Source organism: Micromys minutus (assembly GCF_963924665.1).
Source record: "Micromys minutus genome assembly, chromosome: 6".
NCBI classification, from domain to species: Eukaryota; Metazoa; Chordata; class Mammalia; order Rodentia; family Muridae; genus Micromys; species Micromys minutus.
Genome location: NC_137975.1, coordinates 22,770,749 through 22,795,491, shown reverse-complemented (window position 1 = coordinate 22,795,491; position 24,743 = coordinate 22,770,749). Strand labels below are relative to the sequence as shown.

Here is a 24,743-nt window from a genome sequence, read left to right as displayed (position 1 = left end):
AAGGGGCCATTTGACATGCTCCCCCCCACAAGGGGTCATGACCCAAGGGCTGAGAACCACTTTTCTAGATTAAGCATCTAAAGGTCTGTGTTTCCACCTGGTTAGCTGCCTTCAATCTGCCTACTTATTTATGACAGGTTTCCCATCAGCCCCGAGGAGATTTCACTTGACTTTCTTGGAATAGCATCTGAGGTCATGATGAGGTATGAATAGGTTTTTCTGAAGTTTTTGATACCACTGACAGCTTAGAAGGCCTGTCAGTGTGACAGTTCTTAAGTTGCTGTTGGGACATTTCTTCCCCCATAGCTTCTGTTGCTCGGTGTCTGCACTGCCCAGGTACAAAATACAGAGCAGCTGCCAGCACATCTGGCCAAATACCAAATGGGATTCCTGGAAAGATGGTGGCATCAACAGTGGGCAAAAGTTCCCCAACAGTTATGGTTAAAAGACAGAATCCACATAAAATTCCTCTCATTTGTCCTCTGCCTTTCTCAAACTGTCAGCCTTGTCCACAGCCTCTAATACCAACGATTCATAAACAGGGAAACAAGAGGATATTGATAATAAAATGCACCCCCTTCGTTCATCATTTAGGGAAATCCCAGAAAATTTTGACGTGGCCAAAAGGCCTCCGACATAATGAAGGCAGAATCAAGTAGGGAGATATGCAGAGTGGCTGCTCTTTCCTCCCATCTCACGTAGAAACTGCCCACTGACGCAAGCATCTGAACCCCCAAGAAAACGGATGGAGATCCTTGGGTATTTAGACCTCTTGCCAAAAAGATGCTCAGTGCCCACCACCGTGCCATCCTCAGCCATCGGTTATGGGTGTTTAATTTGCTGAAGTCCCACTAGAGATGTAGTGAAATAGATACATACAATCACTGTCCTTAAGGAACTACGGTTGTGCTTGCTCAGGCGAGCCTGGTATATGAGAATGCTGTTAACTGTGAGCAGCAGGCTTAGTACTAACAGGCAGAGACAAGGAAGGGTGCCCAGAGGCAGAAGTGACTGAACTGGTAATGGAGACTCTGTATATCTCAAGCCCCTGCCACCCTCCCCCCTCCTTGACCCTGCCACCTCTCTGAAAGAAAAGCTTGCAGGCTAGGCGGTTGAAGAACAGACAGTCCTTTCTTGAGGTCTTCATCAAGTCCGTGTATTGTTATCTTTAGCTTTGGAGAATGCCTGGCACTATGAGGCCCAAGATGGTAGGCCCCTGTGTCTCTAGATGGAGGCTGAACTCAGCTTCATGTGGGTGGAGGAAAAAAAGAAGGGGATGGAGAAGCCACAGAGATATTTGGGCTTGGTCCTCCTCCCTCCATGGTGACTGAGCTGTTTACCTTTCCATCTTCAGAGTCCTGAGTCCTTTTCCGGGACGGTCAAGCTCTCTTGGGTGGGAAGGTCAATCCGCTGCAGGTTCTTTCCCTCATCAGGTAGGAAGTGTGTCATTTGAATTAGAGTGACCCTTGCTACCCTTTCTGTCTTCTGAGCTGCATAGAAACACATAGAAGGCTATGAGGATTCTGGGGTGCACATACTGACTCACCTTCCTGAAAGCTGGAGGTAAATTTCTGAGAATTTTTCAAGACAGAAGTCTAGTAGCAAGGACCTTAGAACAATAATGATGAGTTCAGATGGTTTGATCCCTGGCCCTGGGAACCCCAGCCTTTCCTACCGGCTCCCAGAAATCCTCAATTTCTTTCCATTCATTCTCTTTCCACCATGGAGTATTCACACTAAAAGTCTGCATCCCTAGGCTGTTACTATGGGAACAGTGCCAGCTGGCCCACAGAAGGATGCAGATGCATCCCTTAGCCCCAGGGTTCTTTGTGTTCTCCTGTGCTCTGCTGCTAGGGTTGCCAGTGTGGCTCCACACCTATGGTGAATAACTCTTGCCATTTTCCAAAGATGTCCTTAAGCCAAAGAGTGCCACTGAGGGAAAAGTGTGAAAGCCACAACCAAGCATAGTTAGATGGTTCAGAGTAGAATTCACGTTTCCGACATCCAAAAGTGTGGCTACTCCATCTAACCTGACCCAGCCCTGAGGCTATCAGTTGGAAAGAACTATTTCTCTCCCTCCAATTGGGTTACTCAAGCTCAACTCACAGGTCCTCTGTCTCCCCAGTCTCCTTTTCAGTAGGACCAGAGCAGCAATTAGAAGCAGGGCCAGCACGGTGGAGACCGGAGTCAGGATCTGAGAGTTGCTTTCTCCTTCTGTAAAAGCACTGTGGGGGAGGAATTGGGGAAGGAGGAGATGAACACAGGACCATGGAGATCAGAACTAGGCAGCGCATTATGACCAAGAGCTCATTTCTCCTGTTTCACACTTGAACGAGCTGAGTTCCAAGCTAATTGGCCACCCTCGTCCCTATAACTGGCTCCCGGCAGAACTGCTCTCTTCAGCTCCGCTCCACCCTCCTATGCATGGGCCACAATGTGCCTTATCGAGAAAGAGGATGAGTGAGAGCCAGGACATTGGCCCAGGCAATTGGCTCTCACATCCTTTCTTTGTGCCTTCAGCAAATTAAGTCCCTTCTCTGGAGTTCTGCTCCCCACACTAAGCAGAAAGTCCCCAGGGTTCCAGCCTAAAAGTTACTGACTTGTGTCATTTAGATGTTTGCTTGCAAACCACTGGAAAGCATCCAGACAGCATTAGTGCTCTATGTTTATGTCCCCCATCCCACTCTTTGGTAAGATACAGTTGAAAGAGGTCAGCAGAAGGAAGGGCAGGCCCGGGGTCCCAAGTCAGAAGAAGAATGCAAGGCTTACCTCTTCAAGGATGACCCCTGGCCAGAAACCCACACAGGGTCTACTACTGAAACCGGGCTTGGTGCTGAGGGGCCACTTTCTTCAGTAGTGTTTTCTAGGCTCCCATTAGTTCTTCCTTCCTCAAATGCCATGTCCGTACATGTAGCATTCAAGGTCTGTGCACGTGGAGCTGGCGATGACTTCTCCAGGGGGTACAGCATGTGTTGCTTAGAAACCTCTGTTTCATCTTGGAGAGTTCCCCAAGTCACATTCTCCGAGATCAGGTCCGATGGCCTCGTGGTTCCTGTGGTCTTCCTGGGTGTATCTGGAGATGTATTGATGTCTGTTTCATCTTGTGGCCCATCAGTCTCTGGGACTGTGTCTTGCTTCCTACCCTCACTCGTGGTAGCACTTGTTGTTACTGAGTTCCTGGAACTCCACATCCAAACACCCTGTGTTGTACTGAACATGCTTCTTGATTTTGGAGCTGGACCCTCTAGCGTGAGGACTGCTGCCCTGTTAGAACCCTCCTCTCTGCTGCTTGTCCCTGGAACTGTTGTCCTGGCTGTTCTTAAGGTTTGTCCTCTATTGGCAGAAGGGGTAGTTTTGCTTGTACCTGTGGTTGGAGCTGTTCTGTTCCACTCTGAACCTTGGCTTTCTAGGATCTGGGTGAGTCCTGAGGTCCATTTGTTGGCTGCTGAGGATGCTGCTGCCCCAGGAGGTGCTGTGATGGGCTCATGAGAAGCTGGAGCTGCTGCATAGGTTGTGTTGGAAGGTCCTGTGTGGACACACAGAGAGAGGCCAAGCAGGAAGGCTATCTGGGTTACCTACTGAATTCAGCAAAGGGTATTTAATCAAAGCATGTGTTAAGTAGGATGAACCACACTAAGAGAAGGGATCTTCTGCCAAAAATGTCAGATAAAGTTAGAAGGTGAGCATCTCGGCCAGTTTCTATTATTTTGCAAATATTCACATATTCTTTTTATTTCTATTTCTTTCCTTCAGGCCTGCATATTCCTATTCAGCAACCCATTCATCTAATAGTCATGCTGCTATCCAGCTAGGGGGTAAAGCCTCCTACTGCACCAGATAACCAGGCTTCCTGGAGCTTTTCTCCTATTCCCCCTCCATCCCCTAAGGCTTAAAGCTTCCTCGGGCATCCGAGCCTTCTTTAGTACTCATTCCCTTTGAACGCTGGCTTTGTAAAAACTGGCCCTGTAGCCATCCACCAGTTCATACCTGCAGACACAGTCAGATTCACGCTGAAGAACAGCATGTCGTTTCGGTCTCCTATACCACAGCGGTAATGTCCCATGTCACCCAGAGACAGCTGGAGCAGCCTCACCGTGAGCAAACCACTCTGTGGGGCGTCGGTGAGAGCCACACGCCCACGGTAGTCGTGGTGAATGTATTGGTTGGTGGACACAATGGTGTTGCAGATCCACAACGGTGGCCCCAGGCGGCACCAGTATTTTCTTTGATGCCTGTTGACTGAGGAGGGGGCATAATGACAACGGATGGTGACAGCTCCTCCAGTCTCCCCGGACACCAGCCTGGGGCCCCTCAATGCATTTGTACCTGCAGGCAGAGAAAATTGTCAAAGGAAGGGGAGCAGTGAGTATAAACACGGTTGGAGAGCTAGGTTACCAATGCTGCTTGTCAGAAAAAGGCGGCCTGCAGAAATGAAGAGGGTAGCCAATGAGGCTGTGGGCCTCGCCCAAGCTGCATTCAAGGTCTCAACACAAACACTCTTATCCAGTATTTAGCCAAAACATAAATGTTAGGTGTTCCCACGAAATTCTGTCTCGAACCTGCATTCATTCCACTGAAGCTCCATCCAGATGCTTGTAAGAGGGAGAAGGCCACTCCAGTCTGAGGGCTCTGGTCTTCGTTGCATGTAAAAGAAAAGTGCTGGACATACTCGTGTGCTCCCCCCACTTAGTCGGTGCATCTTCCAGACCAGTGGCTGACATTTCCCCAGGCTAGCCCTTCTCTATAGACCAGAATACTGAGCCTGCATGAACGCAGTTGGCATGCAAGCACATGATTTATTTTTAAATTGTGTGCACAGTAATCCAACAGTAGCCTTGCCTAGTTTGTACAATGCTCAGTTAGATTGTTAGCGCTCTTCTGTATGTTTTTTTTTTGCTCATTTTCCTCGCTGCCAGTCTCTACTCTTGTTCCCACACACAATTCACACATTCTTTCCTTCCTTCCTCTCTATCTTCTTTCTCTTTCTTATCCCTCCTCTTTATTTTTCTTAGTTACGACTTTCCATAGCTTTAACAAACTCTAGAATCTGAACCCTAAGAGCATCCTAACTTTCTTCTTCCCAGCTGCCTTTCCAGCTTGTTTTTTTTCAAATGTGACCTATTAATTAAACCAATCCCTATCCTCATCCATCCGTATTTCCTCTGAACCGTAATCTTAGTAACTAAATTGGATATCTACCTTGTTCATTTATCTTCCAACCGTCATTGGTGTCCTAGGGCTGCTGCTGCTACCGAGCTAGTGTGACATCTGTGCAGTGGACGTATGCAGTAACTACTCTCACAGTCAGTACTCTGCTTTAGAAGGTACAAAAACTGAAGCTGGCATCCTGAGCTTCTGAATTGAGGAACTAGTACTGAATTTTGCACCTCAGCTCTACCACGATAGAGTCCCTTCTGAACATGGCAAATTCTTCAACCAAAAGAATACTATTAATAAGAAAATCCAAGCAATGAAATAACCCCTCATATGTAAATCCCAGCCTAAGAATCATGGAAAAACCAAGGCTGTGTTAAATCTTGTAAAAATTACTAATTTCCCAGTAATTGCCTCCAATCCTTGTGAGTTACATTAAATGCCAAATAAAGTCTTCAAAGAATGACTAATTTAAAAGAAACTGAAAGAGAAGAAACCAAGTGAGGTTGTTTTAATCCCACTTTGGAGAGAGAAGAAAACAATCACAGGAGGCTGAGGAAGGAGTGGGAGGGACTTGAGTGGGAGAGGGGATAGGGAGGGGAAAAGAAAAACAGGATCAGTTATGGGAGCGGGAGAAGCCCTGAATGTCAGCAGAATGAATGGAAACAGGCAACCTCAGGGGTGGGAGGTAGGGATACCCTCTAGAATGTACCAGAGACCTGGGAGGTGAGAGACTGTCAGGACTCAAAGGGAGGGACCTTAGATGAAATGCCCAACAGTGGGGAGGAAGCTTGTAGAGTTCACCTCCAGTAAAAAGGCAGGGCATCAAGTGGAGGGATGGGGTTGTCATCCCACAGTCAAAAATTCTGACCCAGAATTGTTCCTGGCTAAAAGGATTTCAGAAACAAAAATGGAGACGAGACTGAGGGAAAGGGGACCAGCCCCAACTGGGATCCTTCCCAAGGGGAGGCTCCAAGGCCTGACACTATTACTGATGCTATGGTGTGCTTACAGACAGGAGCCTTCCATGGCTGCCCTTTGAAAGGCCCAACAAGCAGGTAACTGAGACAGATGCAGACACTTATATACAACTGTTAGACTGAAGTTGGGGACCCCTGTGATTGAATTAAGCTGGAAGAAGTTGAGAAAGGTACCCTATAGGAAGACCAGCAGTCTCAACTAACCTGGACCCCTGAGATCTCTCAGACACTGAGCCACCAACCAGGCAGCATACTTGAGCTGGTCCAAGGCCTCCCAACCCATATATAGCAGTGAGAGAAGATGCACCTAACCCTTTGAGAGACTTGGGACCCCAGGGAGTAGGGAGGCCTGGGAGGGGAGGGACATCCTCTTGAAGAAAGAGGGGAGGAGGAGTAGGATGAGGAACTGTGAGAGGGAGGACCAGGAAGGGGGCAATGACTGGACTGTAAAAAAATAAATAAATAAAAGATGAATCCTGGAATGAATCTCATAAGAGCACAGAAGTGAATTGTATTAAGGAAACCAATACAAGATGCAGAAGAAAATTCTATAAAGAAATAGAAACACTGAGGAAAAACTAACTGAAATATTGGAAATGAAAAACAGAGTAGAAACTTGGAAGCTCCATCTTCATCTAAAGAATGGTCAGAATATCTGAGCCAGAAGATGAGGTGGAGAAATTGGCACATTCCAACAAGGACAGAGATGACTAGTGTGTGGCTATATGGGGTATGGTAAAGATGTCTGGGACATCATAAAAGATCAATTTAAGAATCATAGAAGAAGAGAAAGGAGGAGGAAGAGGAGAATGAGAAGAGGAAGGAGGAGAAGGAAGAGGAGGAGGAGAAGAAGAGGAAGAATTATTTTAATTTTCATCAAAACCAAAGCAGAAAGTTTGAATACTTAGAGAGATGCCAATCCAGGTACAGGAAACATTTAGAACAACACAGAAGAAAGCAGAAAAGAACTAACTCCCCTTGTCACATTATAATTAATCTACTAAATATACAGAATAAAGAAAGTGCATTGAAAATGCCTGAGAAGCATCCAGTGGCATATAAAGGCAGGCCCATAAAGAACTGATTCCTCCATAGAAACTTTAAAAACCAGGAGAGCTTGAAATGATAAGTTTCAAATCTTGAAAGGTAACAGCCATGGTACCCAACTAAGTTAACTGTCATTAAAGCAGAAAGAAAAACTTTCCACAATAAACATGTGCTGACTGTTAATTCAGCTTAAGAGAAGATAACTTGAAAAAATTTCTCAGATTGAAGAGAAACCTGACTGAGACCTCAGGAAAGAATAGCAATAGTTAAGCAAGAGAGGAATAGGAAAACACCAAACAACAAGTTCAACTAATGTTGACAGGAATTAGGGCATAGCTATCAATATCTCATAAAGGATGGATTGATACTACCTTAGTGTAGCAAGACCATGGGAAAAATTGGTCCAAGCAAATCCATCTTGGAAACAAGAAAGTGTTTTTCTCATATCACCAAGAGAGATACAGAAGGCTGTTTCATGATGATTGGGGGAGAAGAACTCAAGAGGATATTCCCATTCTGAACACATACAAAACACAGATGCACCCAGTTTCATAAAGCAAATATGCTATATGAAAAGTCATAGATTAACTCTAACATAAGAGTGAGTAACATCAAACTCCCATTCAATAGATGGTCATCCTAATTAATAAAACAGAGAAACCAAACACTGAGAGCCATCTGAGTAAAATGACATCATAGGTGAGATGGGTCAGTGGATCTAGCAAAGCTCTATAGACTATTTCATCCAAACATAGCAGAATGCACATTCTTCTCAGAAGCCAAATGGGTCATATGTTAGGATACAAAGCAAATCTTAACAATATAGGAAAATTAAAACAATCCCTTGTATTCTATATGAGTATCATGGAATAAACTAAAATTCAGTGGCTAAATGACCACAAAATGCATGCAAACTTTTGGAAATTAGACAGCACACCCCCGAAGGATGATCATAGAAGAAATTAATAAGGAAATGAAGAAAAAGAAATAGAATTAAAATGAAAACGCACAGAGCTCAGTCCTAAGTGTATATATGTTAAAAATCATGACACCTCAAATAAATGGCTTAATGATATACATTAAGTTCTTGGGGGAAACTAGAACAAGCTAAATCCAAAGCCATTAGATGGAATGAAATAATTATGGTCAAAGCAGAAAGCAATAGAATGGAAACATAAAGGAATGTAAAAACAGAGAGCTTGTCCTTTGAAGAGATAAACAAGATTGACAAACTTTCAATCAGACTAACAAAGAGAAAGAGAAGAATTAATAAAGCTACAGATAAAATGGAAGTGTTTAAAAAATGTACTAATAAAATGCAGAATGTTATTAGTACATACCTTAAAGACATATATCCCACTAACCTGAAATCCAAAAGAAGTGAATGAATACCTAGATGTACATGACCTGTCAAAAATTAAACCAAAAAGAGGGGCAAGAGTGATGGCTCAGTGGTTCTTCCAGAAGAGTTGGGTTTAATTCCCAGCATCCCCCATGCCAGCTTGCAACTGTTCGTAACTCCAGTTCTAGGGGATCCAACACCCTCACATAGACAGACATGCAGGCAAACAACCAAAGCACATTGAATTGCAAAAGATTAAACCAGGAGTTGAACCATCCAATCTATCAGTGATGTGCAGTGAGATTGAAAAAGCAGGAAACAATCTTCCTGCCTCGATGGAGTCACAAGTGATTCTCCTAGAGAGCAGCCACAGTCCTTCCAAAGCATCCCATGATAAAGGGATGAGAGGGACATCATTAAACTCACTCTACAAAGCCAGCATTGTCCTGATATCAAAATCAGATGGAGACAAGAGGACAAAGAAAACTACACACCAGTCTTTCTGATGAATACAGACGGATGAATTCATAGTCACTGTGATTACCCATTCAAGACTGAAACAAGGTCAAGTCTACCAATATTCTAATATGGACATGAACAGGGATTAAGAGGCCCAACTGTCCATGAGAGTCTATGGGTAGGTAATGTCTTCTAGGGGGAAGATTCTATGAGGTATTCATCTCTGAGGATATGTGGGTACTTAATAGTTGTTGGTATAGCCACTAGTAAGCCAACCATACTCCTGTAAACAACCTTTCACCCATGTTCCTGTAAGCAACTCTAGTTAAGGTACACACACACACACACACACACACACACACACACACACACACACACACACACACGAGTCCCTTAGTTAGAAAAAGGAAGAGAATCAGCTAGCATGGAAAGGGGTAAGAGGAATGGGGTAAATATGATCTAAATACATCTATGAGATATCACGATAAAGCCCATTGTTATATATGAATTCAGTATATCAATACTAATTAAGGCTAAAATATTGGACGAAGAAAACACAGACAAAGCAACAACAGAATGTTAAGATAGCAGCAGAGCATAAAGACAGGCACCTCTGAGTACAGATGAATTTGTAAGTGGCTTGTGTCTTACGCGGGACCTAAGGTCTAATTACGGGAGAGCTGTAACCATAAACGTTTTGGTTGTATCAATACCAATAAAGGCTCAATTAAACATCATACCACAAACCGCATGATAAAGGTTACAAGTATTACAGTTTATCATTAACAGGCAAGAATATTAATCACCATTGAGATTAATAAAACTGTATTATTAATTGTGTATACTCTAGATTCTAAGAACTCTTGTGTCCTAGAGGTGACCACCATTAATCGGGAGGCTGCGGCTGTCTGGCTTTGCTGATTGAGAATCTTTGACTGACTCTTGTAATACCCACACGTTTTATCAAAAACCAACACCCGAAGTATTCATGTACTGAGTTACTAACTGTAGCTCTTGGCTTCCACAGCGATTAAAGGATTTAAATTGTATACTCGCCAACTGTAACCATTAAAGAACAAGCTGAAATTTAGGATTAACTCACCTGGGGACCCTGTTGCTAAGTGTTTGCTTCTTGCCGGATGGAGGGAAAGGGGACAGGGTCTCACACATCTCCATGGTTGCCCAGCCATAGTGTAGTATGTTGCTATGACTTCCACCGGGGGCTAGGGCTGGGGGTGGGGCCTGCAGTTGGGGCAGGCCTTACACTGGGACAGGACTTGGTTTGACAAAGGAGATCTGTGGCCAGACAGAGGGAGAAAAGAGAGGTGCCATACCTGAAATGGAGTTCTTCCAGCAGCAAAGGGGTGTAGGAGCTGTGTGTGCTTCCATAGAGTAGAGATGGGTCCTTAACTGGGGAGAGCCAGCCTGCGGCCATCTGGAATGGGGCCTTCTGTATGGAGGGGTCATAGATGAACCTGGGTGACAGGAGAAGCAGAGCTATCAAGTGTCACCAAATACCTACGAATCCATTCTTAGGACAGAAGGGTGAAGTCAGCTCAACTCCCTGTCCCAACACCCGATCGGGTAAGAGATCAGTCCTCACAGGGCTCCTGCTGACTCTGAACCTGGTGGGTATAAAGCAGCAGAATGGTGGACTTTGGGGGTGCCATAGACTACACACCTTAATGTTTACAGAGCCTGTGGGCATGCCAGGACATGGGGACAGGTCTCTGAATGGGGATTAAAGTACTGACTGACCTTAGAACAGTCAAGTTTAGAATACTCAGGGAGGTGAAGCAGTCTGTTTTCTGTATATGAACAGAGAGGGCCTGTGTCTTCCTGAGGAGCAGTAAGCTCTGAGCCCTTTTTACACATCCCACAGCAGTGACTGCTGCTACCCTCTGCTTCATCAATGAGCCAGACACGATTAATCCAGTTTTAGTATTATCACAATACTTTCTCTGGTTAATGAATCCAATAATGATGTATAGAACAACTCTCTGGACTAGAGTCTTAACAAATAGACACCCCCTCACACACACACTATAGTCTTCAGTGACTTCCCATTACCATCATAATAAAATTTAGGCATCGCTGCATAGGGAAAGGGTCATTTATCCTCTTGCCTGGTCTATACTTGGCCTGCCTCAGCACGCCAGGCTACAAGTACTGTCAGGACCGAATTCTATCCCTAATGCAGTTGTTCTCGGCTCCTGGAACATACTAAGCCCTTCATAAACACGAATTTAGTAAGTGACTAGTTATATTTTTTAATCATATAATTCCTTTGTATGCTGACTTCTTTGTGTGTAGGATACGGTTTCCCACTTTTATGTTGTTAGTGTTGGGCCTGGCACATAAGTGTTTGTAAAAGGAGTGGCCATGAAGCCCATAATATTTGTGCTTAGAATAACTTGGACCCCCTGAACATGTTGTAAACAGCTAATTTTCAGTCATCCATTTACATGGACGAGAGCAGGGGGCCTAGGTAGTGTGCGTGTTGGGGGAGGGGCAAACAATGGCTATTCTAGATATCACTGAGGCATATGCAGTCTCTCCTGAGCCCTCACGGCCTTTATTTCCCGGAGCCCAGGTCCCTAGCGCAGTGGTGTTGGATCCCAGGAGAGAGGGCAAAAGATCTGCCTGGTTGGTTCTGAGTTCTGCTGTCTGGTCTTCCACAGACGCCAAATCTGTTCGTGAACTCACCACGGAGCAGGCAGAGTATGAGAAGAAGGATTTTCCACGTCGTTCTCAGGCCGGTGACCTGCAACCAAAGACCAGAGGCAGAGGGAGGCATGTGAAGTTAGGGTGACAGGGAGTCCAGGGCTGGGTGCTCTTCTGCGCAACCTCAGTTCATTGCAGCTGCTGGGTAGCTCTACCTGAAAGGCAGGGCCAGGGAACTGCCTGTCCTGGTAAGGCAGGCGCTGCCCTTGAGCTGCCAGGAAGATTACATTTCCCTTACTCGTGAGATTTCTGAGTTCGGAAGAGACAAATCCCTCTGTGACATTCCAGCCCTAACACCCACTCCCCAGGGGTGCTCTAAGGTGATGGGAGGCAAAGACCCAGAAAGCAAAGTTTCTACTGTGATGACTGGAAGGGGTGCTCTCGGGGATCTGCCCTTCTCTGGGGAAATACAGCAGTTTTCAGTAAGGGTGTGGGGATGCAGCATTCCTGAAATACAGGATGTCTCCCCTCTGGCTCTTAGCCTTTCCAAATTGCAGACAGGAGATTCTTCTTTCAGGGGGAGATTTTTGGTTTACTGTCCACATGCAACGGAGTTAAAACCAAGCCGGCATCCCGTTGGCTGTATGGCGCTGTTTTCTCTCTTTCTTCTCCATCTTCTCTAGAACGTTCTCTAGCACCTTCCCCAGCTCCATTTGACCCTCTGTTCTGCATTCTCCCACTGACCTTCGGAGCTCACTGAAAGCATGGCCCTGGGCGCCATCATTCTATGTTTATGCTCAGAAACCAGACCCAGAGCAGAGTGGGAGCCGCGTGAGCAGCAACTGGGAACAGGAGCCCAGTGCTCTGTCAAGGGAACCCCAAAGGGCTCACTTCTCGGCGATGAAAAAGACAAGAGACTGTACCTCATACGGATCTTCTATGTTCTCTGAGGGTTTTCATGGGTGTTTGGTTGGGGTTCACTGGACCTACAGGTCTTTTGTCTTTTCTTTTAACATGAATGCATGCTTTGACAGTCTCAAGAATGACCAGTGTTCTGACTTTAAGTGTCGCTTTGGCAAATGGGAGAGGAAACTTCTTCTCTCCCAACCATTTCATAGAAAGCCATCGGCCAGTAGTGCAAGATCCAGTCAAAGGAGAAGAGGTGATGGGAGAGGGGAGAGAGCAAGGAGGAGAAAGGAAAATAAGAGATGAAAAAGGAAAGAAAGAGAAAGAAGAAAAGGAAAAAACTCTGGGTTAGGCACCTAGCCACTTGTCACCTGGCTTGGCTCTGCTCAGCCATGTCCACTAGAACCTTTGGCTGCCCTGCTGTCTAGGAGCCAAGACAAACTGTGACTTCATTTGACAAGGCCCAGGTTTCTTACATCTTCCAGCTCTCTCTCCCACCACAATTTGCGGTGTCCCCTCCCTTGGGGACTGTCAAGGGCAGTCCTTGCCCTTCCCTACCGTGCCCACTTCTCTCCAGGCTCTTTCAGGGTGTGGCTGCACCTAGTGCCCAATTTGATTAATATTCACCAAATCTAGGTTCCCTGCATGGCACTCCAAGGCTACTGTTTCCAAAGTCCCAAGCCCTAATACAGCTCACATGAAGGACAATGTCACTAGGCCACCTGGCACTTTGGGAAGCCCAGAGGTGCTTTAGGAGCTTTTAGGAGCAAAGCTGTCTCCATTGGGGCAATGAGGAAGCATTGTGTGTGTGAAAATAAAATGTCTTTAGCTGCTTATCAGTCTCAGTTTGGGGCTGGAAGGATAGCATTCAAGCGAATGTCCCTAGTCACCCTCCCTGGCAGTGACCTTCAGGAGTCTTTTATTCTTCAGGAGTCTGGGAGATCTTTCTTACCCCACACCACATTTAGAGTTTAGCAGCTTGTGCCCCGAGTCCTGCTGGGAAGCACAGCCACCTCGTTTTTTATCACAGGCTGGTGTGTGACTTCCTACCCACCCTTAGCGCCTCTAAATACATCTTTCTTCTCTTCTACCTTCATCCTAGTGCTGGGACGGTCTGGCATGTGCGGAGGGAAGAACACTGCAGGGCTTGGTGTTGCTGGAGGCTGTTAAGTAGACACTGATTCTTATTTCCCTCCACTTCAAAGTAAGAGCCTCTCCTGAGTGGCTATGTGTTCTGTATCTGATGCATGCTGGCTCTGCCTTATGCAGGGTTCAGGCTCAGAATACTTTGCTGCAGTGGAGAAAGAGTACAGAAGAGAAATGCTGGGGCACAAAGGAGAGCCCTAAAGTACAAGTTACAGTTGCTGCTTAGAGCAAGACCCAGACCTCTAGGAGAAAGCCAAGTTACCTTTTGTTCTCTGGGCTTAGCTGGGGTGTCTTGGTCCATGCTAGTCCCGAGCCCGATCAACTTGGACTTTTTCTTTTATCCGAGGAGATGCTGGTGTTTGGTTGTCTTCCGGTGGCTTTTGCTCAATCTGGAGACTGAGAAGGGAGGGTAAGGAGCTGACGGTTGTCAACTAGAGCTGGAAGACTGCAGCCGAAGGGGAAGCCATACTCACCTTTCTGCCAGTTATATTAGGGTCCCTTTACTGATGAGAGAAAGTCAGTTCTGGTGTCTGGTCCTCACTGTCACTTGTTTATTTGGAACCTTTTCTAGGGCTGGTGACAAAAGCTTCAGGGAAGCGCATTGATCCCCAACTTCTCTCCTCTTATACCCTGTGCAAGCTCCCATATATTTAGGGCATCCTGTCTCAGCAGCTGTTTTAGGAGCCTCTGTAACCAGTGATGTAACCACCTGAGCAGGGAAAAGGGGGATTTCAGGATTCAGCAGAGGAAATCCCCCCAAGTTGACCTTCAGTGGCTGCCCCATGGCTGACCTGAACACTTGAGCTTCTGAGGAAAAGGCATTTGAGTGCTTTGGTTCAGTTACTCTGGTTTAAATCCATGGTCTGGTGTTTACCAATTTGTGTCCTGCACAAAGAACAATAGAACTAAGGAGACGGTCTGCACAGAAAGACTTGGACAAATGTGGCCGAAGCAGATGATTCACTTAAAAAGCACCGCAGTGTTTCCCCTGGGGAAACAATCTACAGAGGCTCTTTTCTTTGCAAAAGATACAATGTTCCCACAACTCCTGGCTTTAAATCGACACAACTTAAACACTCGGAACTGAAGCAGAAGGGTGCTGTAGGCAGTGGTTAAGGACCTTTCCAGGACCCCTCATAGATAATAACACCCTTGGGCCAAACCAAAAGGCTCTTCTCCCTTAGAATGAATTCAGTTGGTGCTTTGTTACACAACACCATGGCTGGTTAAAGATGCTATCCAATGCTTTTCCAAATAGGAAGACATTGAATCATGAGTGGGATTCTTCGAGTGTGATAACCCGCCACCTCCAAATTTATAAGCACAATTCAAGTGATCTCGATACAGCTTCTGTCGTTAGTTATGCTCAGGTACTTTGTAGTCATTCACACAAAGCTGATTTTTTTCTCTAAAATACCCAATATTCTCTCTCTCCCCCCTCTGTGTGTGTGTGTGTGTGTGCGCGCGTGCATGCGCGCGTACGTGTGCACACACAAGCGCATGTGTGCACAAGGTGGTGACTATAACAGTCATGTTTGCTGCTATGCCAGGACTTGACCAGCACAGGTTCCCACTTGGTTCCCATCCCGGAGCACCCAATCTTCCTTGGTAGGCACTAACCTCTTGCAAGCATTAGAATATGCCTGCCACATGAGAGGCAGCCTCCTAGAAGCGGTGCCCTTGAGTAGTGTGCAACGTGAGGAAGTGTGCATGGCTCTACCCTCAGAAGTCATCCCCAGAACGAATAATTCTCATGCAAGTGGTAGAGGGCCTGGCGTCCCCATCGCTTCTCCTAAGGCAACATCACACTGTGTTGAGTCACATAGACTTTGGAGACAGCCTTCAAGGTTTTTAGTTTAGATTAGTTTTGTTGTTGTTTGGTTTATGTGGGAAAGCAATATGTACCTGATCATTTGTTCTCCTGAAACCTCATTTTTATAATATGTTAATCAAGAAATAACAGCTCTTGCCCCATAATTGTACCATGCAGCATAAATGCAAAAAGGTCCAATAAAATCCCAAGGAAATCTTAGCCACTGGCAACATCATTTGCTTAGTTTATAGCAATATGACGCAGGTGTCCTATACTAACCAAATGCTGAACATCCCTTGCAAGTTTTCATCTGTTCATGAATCCTCCACGGGCTTCCTTCCTTCTCCCCCTCCCCCTTCCTTTAATTTAGACTCTAAAATTAAACTAGTTTATGAATGTCACTAAATTAAATTTATGTTTTAAGGTCAACAGCTCACTTTCATTTTATAAATAAAGCATAGTAGAGAGCCTTCAGAATTTAATCCACTTTGCAACAGTCAGAAGATTTAAAGGCTACTAAAGACATAAGTATCATTATACTGGGCTACTTTTCAAAGCACAGACCCGGAGCCAAGATATTTTGGCTCTAAAACTTTATGGGAGAGAGAACTTTGTACTGACTCCTATTTGGATAAGGAGTAACTGAACTTCCTTGCCCAGAACAAAGTCTACAGTGGCTCATTCACATTGGCTTCTACCACTTGTGACCCCCTGAGTTCCGAATGAAATGAAATAATCTTGTGCACATAGATTAGTTCCTTACTACCTGTTTCTCCACCCTTAAGCGCCCAGTCCCAGTTTTAGCAAACAGCTGTATTTGATGAACAAGTTCACAAAACTAAGAACCAGCAAACAGAAAGCCCCAGCTCTGAAGTGACCATGGAGAGCAATAAAATGGATGGCAGTACTTTGGGATGCTTGCCTGGAGCTCTTCTCTTCCTTGCTACTGAAGACTTAAACATATTCCTGCTGAATCTTTGCAGTCTCCACCCCTCGTATCTGGTGCTTTGAAGCCCTTTCGCCTGCCCTTGTCCTATGCTGGAAAGATACGCGTCCCCATCTTGTCAGCATATCAAGGGTTGGGAAACCAACCCCATCACTCCAAGTCCTGATCACTTACTGAGAAGCTCACAAAGGAAGCTGAACTATGAACCTTGTCACCACTCCAGATAGCAACACAGAAAGCTGTTTGGGTAGCTCCAGGGCTCACTTTAAAATGTCATTTGGCACATTTTTTACAATTACAACAATCATTAGCTGATAGGAGAGATTGTGATTCTTCAATGTTCAACCCTGAAATCTGATGGCATCCAAAAGGCTGTTAGGAGAATGTTGTGGTACTTTGACTTCCTGCACAGTCTGCCCACAAAGGTGGATCAAAGGATGCTGGGATAGCCTTTCAGGAGGCCATGAAAGCTGTCTAAAACTTCCTCTGTGGTTCACACCAGAATGTTTGGTGTGGGATCACCACAACAGCCCATGGGTCTTACCATCTTTCCAGATGGTCTTGAATCTGGGAAGTGAGAGGAATGTTTATACTTGTTGGGATTCTTTGGCTAAGATCATAGATCTTACCCTGGAATTGCCCTTGCAAGATAGAAGGGGCTCTAAGCATTTGATTTGCTACTAAAGAAGCTGATGGCTTTGTGCAAAAATGTGGAGTTATATTGGTGATTTGATGTTGCTGGCAGACATTTGACTGGCCTTACAACTGATGTTTATGCAATTGCCTAATATGCACAGGGGCCTTGGTTCCGTTCTCGGTACCCACAGACAGACACCTGCAACAAAACAGCCACTAACTCATCTGAGCTTAGCTGAGTGCTGTGCTGTTTGTTAGGACCATGCAAAGACATCACTAGAGGGTGGCACCCGCTGTGCCAGTGCCAACTGTGCTAATGTCTTAAGACGGCTGACAGTGCGTGGGTAAGTCATGAGTCCACTTAGGGATTTGTGTGTCTTTCTCTGTGGATTCTTTGTTGTGGGCATTGTTGCACACACATTTAGCACAGGCTGTTAGAGGAGAAAAGTCACAAACAGCTTTACCTAGCAGTGGTCCCTGTATGCTACAATATGGATCTGCCAGGCAATGTGTGCCCGAGATGCAATAGTGGCAGGCGTGTTCTGGGAGTTACCAACTGCTCTCAGCTTGAATTTGAGGCCCGTTTCACAGGAATTCATGTCTGGTACCGTAAATCTAGCCAAAAGTCTATTGTTTAGGGGGTGGGTGGCTAGATTGTAGGCCCCAGGGAATGAACCTACTACTGCTGTTTTGTTAAAAAGAAACATTGCTGAACTGCTTTCTGAATATTTTTATTTACATTTATAGATGATTTTTGTTGCTCTCTACCTTGGCCAGAGAAGCGTCTTTGCAGTGTGAGGCAGTTAATACCTAGACCCATATTTGATGAAAGGGCTGAAAATGAGTGACTGTTGAGGGTCCATCCTTAAGCAGGACATCTGAATCCCTCCCTCCAAGGCTCAGGGAACTCTGTAGACGAGAAGGGAAGATGGGGAGGAGCGCTGTGAAACGTTGTCTTCTGAAGATGATACGGAGAGGAACTGACTGGGAAGAAAAAGGGGTTCAGCAGGGGTGGGGAGGAGGGAGAGAGAGAGAGAGAGAGAGAGAGAGAGAGAGAGAATGGGGGGTTATTCTTTGTCTTCCCAGGCCTTTGTGTTCAGTCCCAAGATGTACCACTTATGATGAATTGCTCTTAGGCTTGCTTGTGCTTTAGCGGGTATAATGGCGTCCAGCTCATGGTTGGGGATACTCAGATGCACACTCATTTGGTGTTCTGTGTTCAAGGATCATGTCTCTATCAAAGCCCAGTGTTATACCAATATCTAACTTCAAAACACAGATGACTCTCCACTACCAACGAACGCCTCTTGCAGAAGAACCATAGAGGAATGTGTGACTGGGTCACAATTCTCCCACTGGGACTTGTCAAGAGCCCCGTTCATTCCTGACTACCACTGCCTACTTTGATTGCTTGCTAAGTGGCAAGGCTGCTTACAGCTGGGCCTGGACCTGTTTCATAATGTTCTCTTTCTCTGGGCCTCATCCAGTGGTGGAAGCTTTCATGCCACTTGCTGTTTGATGACAGTTTCCCAACCAACAAGGTGTGGCAGGCATGTCATTTCCTTCATTGTGGTGGAGGGTATACAATGGAATGATTTTTGTTTTACTGGGGTAGACGGTCCCTGGCAGACACACTGGATCCCTGAAAATCCCTGAGCTAACAGGTTTGTTATGGGTAGCTCATCAGAGCTGACCACTCAGACACAGTTTATTGCAGCTGGCTGGGGTACATGCAGGTATTTGGAAACCTAGGTATGGTGTTTCCAGAACACAGATATTGAAAGGCAGAAATCACATGCTGGCATCTCATTCAGCTGCCACAGTGGGGGTGGGGGGTTCACTTCATAAAAGTAAGGAGTTTGTTTTAACTGTTTTAACAGAAGCTAAGACATTATCAGCAGGGGTGGTGGGGTTTTTCACACAAGAGAAGTTTAGCAGAAGCTAAGTTAACTGGGACATCCTAACCTTTGGTTTCCATAATAGAGTTGAGTTATTTTTTCATGAGATTCTCCACCAAGGAGATCAAGCTCTATTTAAACCTGAAATGCCCTCGGTAAGAACACAAGATGGAGGAACCTTTGCACTGTTATGCCCTGCTACAGGTTCACGCCCCTTCATTTTCCTCCCATCCTCTGAGTCGCATGTATCTTACTAAGTCTGCTAATATGGCAGCTACTTCCTGCTTATGTGCCTTGGTGGACATCCAATGGTGGATCAATGGGAGTTCTTCAAAACACCTGGAGGACCATCTAAATTCTCTTGGGCTACATTGTGGCAGAGGACAAGGAGATTATGTAGGATAAAATTGAAAATATTTATATTTACTTGTAAATAATTTTTAATAGTCCTGGTGTGGGGTTTCTACCTGTCTTTGACCATTTATGTTCCTGAATGAAAGACACACACACAGCCTTTATATTTTTAAATATGCCTTAGGCAGCATAATAGCTGGGCAACCGCCTACCCTCCATGCTGTTAGAACTTACCTTTCTATCAATAACCAAGTTATTACTTACCATGCTTCATCTGGGCTGCTCTTAGCTCCAATTGGCCAGCCCACATGGCCACATTTTATGACTCAGCTAACCCATGGTTCCTCTTCTGCATACTCTTCTATTTCATGGTGGCTTTTCTCCTCTCCTCTCCTCTCCTCTCCTCTCTTCCCCTCCCCTCTCCTCCCCTCCTATCCTCTCCTCTCCTCTCTTCTCCTTTAATTTGGTGAAAATTAAATTTAATTTGGCAAAAACCTCAACCCTGCCTATGTTTTTTCTCCCAGCTACTGGCTGTCAGTGTGTTTATTCACCAATCAGAATTAACTTGGGGGCAGGATCCCAAGGGCTGCACATGGACTCCAGACTTTGGGGACCCACCCTTAACATTACAGTAGACAGTAAAAGACAAAAGCTCAACCTTACTCATCCAGATGAATGCTAATGGCCTCTAGTCCTCTTCTTCTGAGGAAAAAACAGAGTGCAATATCCAAAATCATGGCGTTCACATACCTAAGAGCACACCGGTGTGTTTGAGAAGATAAGTGGTACTTGGAGGGAGTTGGATCTAGTATTGTTTGAGTTTGTGTGGTTTTTCAGAGTCCACCTAGTTTCTATAGGGAATAGTTGAATTCAAGGGTGACACTGTGGGAGCTCTCCCTCCTGTCTTTTAAGAGTAGAACGGTGGTAATAACATCCAGATTTGCTCCCATGAACTCGTAGTCTGTATTTACCAAAGATAGGACACTTTTAAAAACTTCCTCTGGTCCCACCACAAGTCTTAAACCACAATCCTATGACCCACTGGCTCAACTAATAAATGTATGGATTCCAATTACACATCTATTCCATGGCAGTTTTGTAGGTATATACAATGTATCACAATTATATCAGCCCGTGATTCCATTCTCTCTTTCCAGGCTAATTTGCCTAACACCTGTCCCTCCCATTTTTATTCTCTCCTTTTCTGTTTTGCTGTTGTTTGTTTTTTTAATAACCAACAGAATCTGGTTAGTGCCACCTGCATAAACATGGACAATTAACTGGTGGCTATACTCTTAAAAAAAATGGCACCCCCTCTCCACACACACACTAAGCCAGCCATCAACTGCCAAAAGCTTCTCTGCTAGGGCTGGGAATTCATGGGCCGTCCCTACCCTTTCCGTGATGTAATCCTGACTAGCTTGTTTCTTTGCAGGTCTTGTATAGATAACCACAGTTGCTGCCAATTCACAATAGCAAATCCCACAGCCTTGCTTCTGCCTCTTACATTCTTTCTAATCCCCTCTTCGGTGATGCTTTCTGTGCTTGTGGAGGTTGATACAGATGTTTCAGGTAGAGATGAGTTCTCAATAGACACCTAGTCTTAGCACTTTGACTGATTATGAGTATCTGAATCAACTATTACTGACTTTGAAAAGAAGCTTCTCTGAGTAAAATTTAGAGCTGCACTAGCCAATGCCTAGAAAGTAGTAGACAAAGAATATGTTTAGTGAAATAACAATAATAGGTTTCCCCTAGAGGGCTTATGACCTAATCAACCATGGACTTCTTTATTTCTCTCTCTCTCTCTTTTTCTTCCTTCCCTCCTTCCTTCCTTCCTTTCTTTCTTTCTTTCTTCTTTCCCTCCTCTCTTTCTTCTTTTTTTGGAGGTGGGAAGGGGGCTTTATTTTGGTATGGGTGTTCTGCCTGCATGTGTCTGTGCACCTTGTGATTTTCTGCTGCTAGTGGAGATTAAACGTGGGAGTTGGATTCTCTAGGACTGTTATAGAATTCACAGAGTTATGGGAGTTTGTGAGCTGTTCAGAGGGGCTAGAAATCAAACCTGGGTCTTCTGCAAGTTCTTAGCTGCTGAGATACCACTCCAGTTCCATTCAACCCTGGGTTTTTGATTAGTTTATAGCAGCAGAATGAACTATTTCCTGTGCAATCAGCCTTAAATCAAAACATGAAGTATTGGCTATTTCCATCATTGTCATGCCAGTGTTGCATCATGGGCATACCCTGCCTGCAAGTGAATGTTGTAGCATTCAGAGTCCCCTGATGAATTTTATCCTCCAGTATCCCACATAGCATCTTATGACATCATCAAAGTGAGCTTCTGGGTTAATTTCACCCTGTTTTCTCTTTGTATTATGATCACAGTGTGGTGTGTTTAGTAATGTATTTTTCCTATTCAGTTATAGTGGGCAACCAAGTTACTAGTTCGATCTTTAGACTTTTATAGATAGTGTACTTATTGGGCCTTTTCATGGAAAAGAATCAGCTGGTAGGTCTCGTAAACTGATGTTTCTGGGGGAGGGGAGAGGAGAAGCATACCATGCTAAACATATAGCCAATTATGAATGTGTTAACAAACCTTAAAGAAAATATGAACCAATGTTTTAGTGAAGGCTGTTAAGAGACAAGTGGGTCAATGGAACAATGAAAGAAGGTCAAGACACGAAAAAAATTTAAGAAAAAAATAGCATCTCTAAAGAAAACGCAAACTAGGATAAACAACTCAGGATGTCACAGAAAAACCTCAGAGGTGAGAAACACCAGCAAATTAAAAGGCATAGAAGAAAGTATTTCAGGTCTTGAAAACAAGATAAAAGAACTGGGTGACCCAGTCAAAGAAAATGTTGAATTTAAAAATATTAAGGCAGAAAACATCCAGGATATCATGGGTTCCATGAAAAGACCAAACCTGTGAATGACAGGGTTAGTTTTCACAGGCTGTCCATATATCCAAAATTTAGCTGAAATTGGAATATATGAGGATTTCTAGATATTATAGAAGCACCAGAATTCCTCAGGAACTTGGGAAACTAATTTCCATCTGCCAAAAAAGTTATTGTCCATACCTCTGCCGGAAGGGACCTATGACTCTCTATTGCCATAATGTACATGTGGTTGCATATAGAATCACACGCTGGCCTCCAGGCTCCCTCAGTCTCTATTTACAAGTACCTGCAATACATTTCCAAGGCAATGCTACACTCCCAGGCTTCCACTTTCCTAGATACTAGTTTGTTTTCTTTATAATGGCAAGACATTTCCTCCCTTATGCCCTCTATTCTTAGTAATCTATCTATCTATCTATCTATCTATCTATCTATCTATCTATCTATCTATCTATCTCTATCTATCATCTATCTATCTATCTATCTATCTATCTATCTATCTATCATCTGTCTGCCTGTCTGTCTGCCTGTCTGTCTGCCTGTCTGTCTATCTACCTATCTCTTACTGTCCTCTTGCAGTTTCAGTATTCTTTCTTCTCTTCCGTATACACCTGCCCATGTCCACTCTGCTGTCTACATCTACTCTGCTTTCTTTTCTCCCAGAACCTTGTTTTCCTTCTGAACTCCTCCAGATATCACTGGGTATTTTCTATCTCTTATGAACAATAAAAGCCTTCCCCTTAACCATATCATGAAATGGTCAGGTTATCAGTTTCCTTGCTGCAACTCCAAATATACAGGGGAAGGAAAAGAAACCAAGATCAAAGGCACAGAAAATATGTTTTTTTTAAAAAAATACTGAAGAAAATTTCCCCAATCTAAAGAGACACCTACTAAGATACAAGATCAAATAGACAGGTCCAGAGAAGAAACTCCATATAACACATGATAATCAAAATGCTAAATGTACAGAACAAAGAAAGAATAGCAAAATCTATAAGGAGAAAAAGCCAACACACATATAAAGGAAGGCCCATTAGAATAATGCATGACTTTTTAAAAAATTTGTATTTATTTATTGTATTTAAGCATACTGTAGCTGTCTTCATACACACCTGAAGAGGGCATCAGATCCCATTACAGATGGTTGTGAACCACCATATGGTTTTTGGGAATTGAATCCAGGACCTCTGGAAGAGCAGTCAGTGTTCTTAACCACTGAGGCATTTATCCAGCCCCCAATGCATGACTTTTTAAGGAAGACTCTGAAAGTCAGAAGGGCCTATATTGATGTTCTATAAGCTATAAGAGACCACAAATACCAGCCCAGACTAAACTAATCAGTCTAAACTGCATTTGTCAATCACAATAGAAAGGCAAAGGAAAATATTTCACAATAAAAGTAAATTTAGGCATTTTCTATTTGCCAATATAGCTCTACAGAAGGCACTAGAGGGAAAACTTCAGTCTAAAGAGGTTAACTAAACCCAAGAAGAGACAAGGAATATGTAATTTAAGAATAGCTAATCAAAAAAAGAAAAAAAAACCTTACATAATTACAACAAAATAATATAAATAAATAAATAATGCTCTTTAGTAATTCTCAATGTTAATGATCTCAATCACCCCCAAAAGGATACAGATTGAATTTTAAAATGTTATTTCTTATCTGCTGAGCTATCTCTTGGGGGGTGGTGGTGCAGGCCTTTAATCTCTGTACTTGGTACTTGGGAAAAAGAGGTGGGCAAATCTCTGTGAGTTTGAGGCTAGCCTGGTCTATAGAACAAGTTCTAAGACAGTTAGGGTTAAGCAAGAGAAACCCTATCTCTAACATACACCACCAAAATAACAAAACAAAACAAAAATAAAAACCAACCAACCAAACAAACAAACAAACAAAAGCCACCTAGATCTTTCTTTTTGCTGTATACAAGAAACACACAACATTATCAAAGACAGATATCACTAGTTAGGATAAAAGGATGAGAAAAAGTATTCTAATTTAATAGACCCAAGAAGAAGTGGGACTAGACATTTTAATATTTGCCAAAATAGATTTTAAACAAAAAACTAATCAGAAGAGATAGTAAAGAACATTACATAACCATTAAAGGAAAGTGCACCAAGAGAATATTATAATTATAAACATTTGTGTACTAAGTACAAGGGTACCTGAGATCATAAAAGAAACACTAACATTACAGGGCAAGATAATGCAAAGTTTCCTCCAACTCTTATTGTTGTTGAGGCTATTTTAGGTTTAACTAGGATATGATCTTCTTGACAGAAAAGGAGATTATCCTATGGAAAATTATCCAGTTCTATTCTAGGAAGCTGAGGTCAAGATGCCCCAGTTAACTTAGCTGTTGTTAAACTGCCTCTTTGTTCAGCTAGTTAACTGCTTATCTTAGCTTCTGTTAAGCTGCTTGCTTGCTCAAAACCTCTCCACTGTAGAATTAGATAACAGAATATGGTTTTTACCCTCAAAACCTTCT

General features: G+C 44.0%; 1 protein-coding gene across 1 annotated transcript; it reads right to left on the bottom strand.

The window, feature by feature from the left end:
* Nucleotides 1-1,350: 1,350 nt before the first annotated feature.
* On the bottom strand, nt 1,351-13,999 carry FCAMR (Fc alpha and mu receptor; the record flags this gene model as incomplete). The annotated part of the gene is made up of 7 exons (XM_080918145.1): nt 1,351-1,490; nt 2,107-2,225; nt 2,770-3,526; nt 3,988-4,326; nt 10,317-10,457; nt 11,689-11,746; nt 13,961-13,999. 7 exons carry the CDS (start codon nt 13,997-13,999, stop codon nt 1,351-1,353), a joined length of 1,593 nt encoding a protein of 530 aa, XP_080774271.1.
* Nucleotides 14,000-24,743: the final 10,744 nt, after the last annotated feature.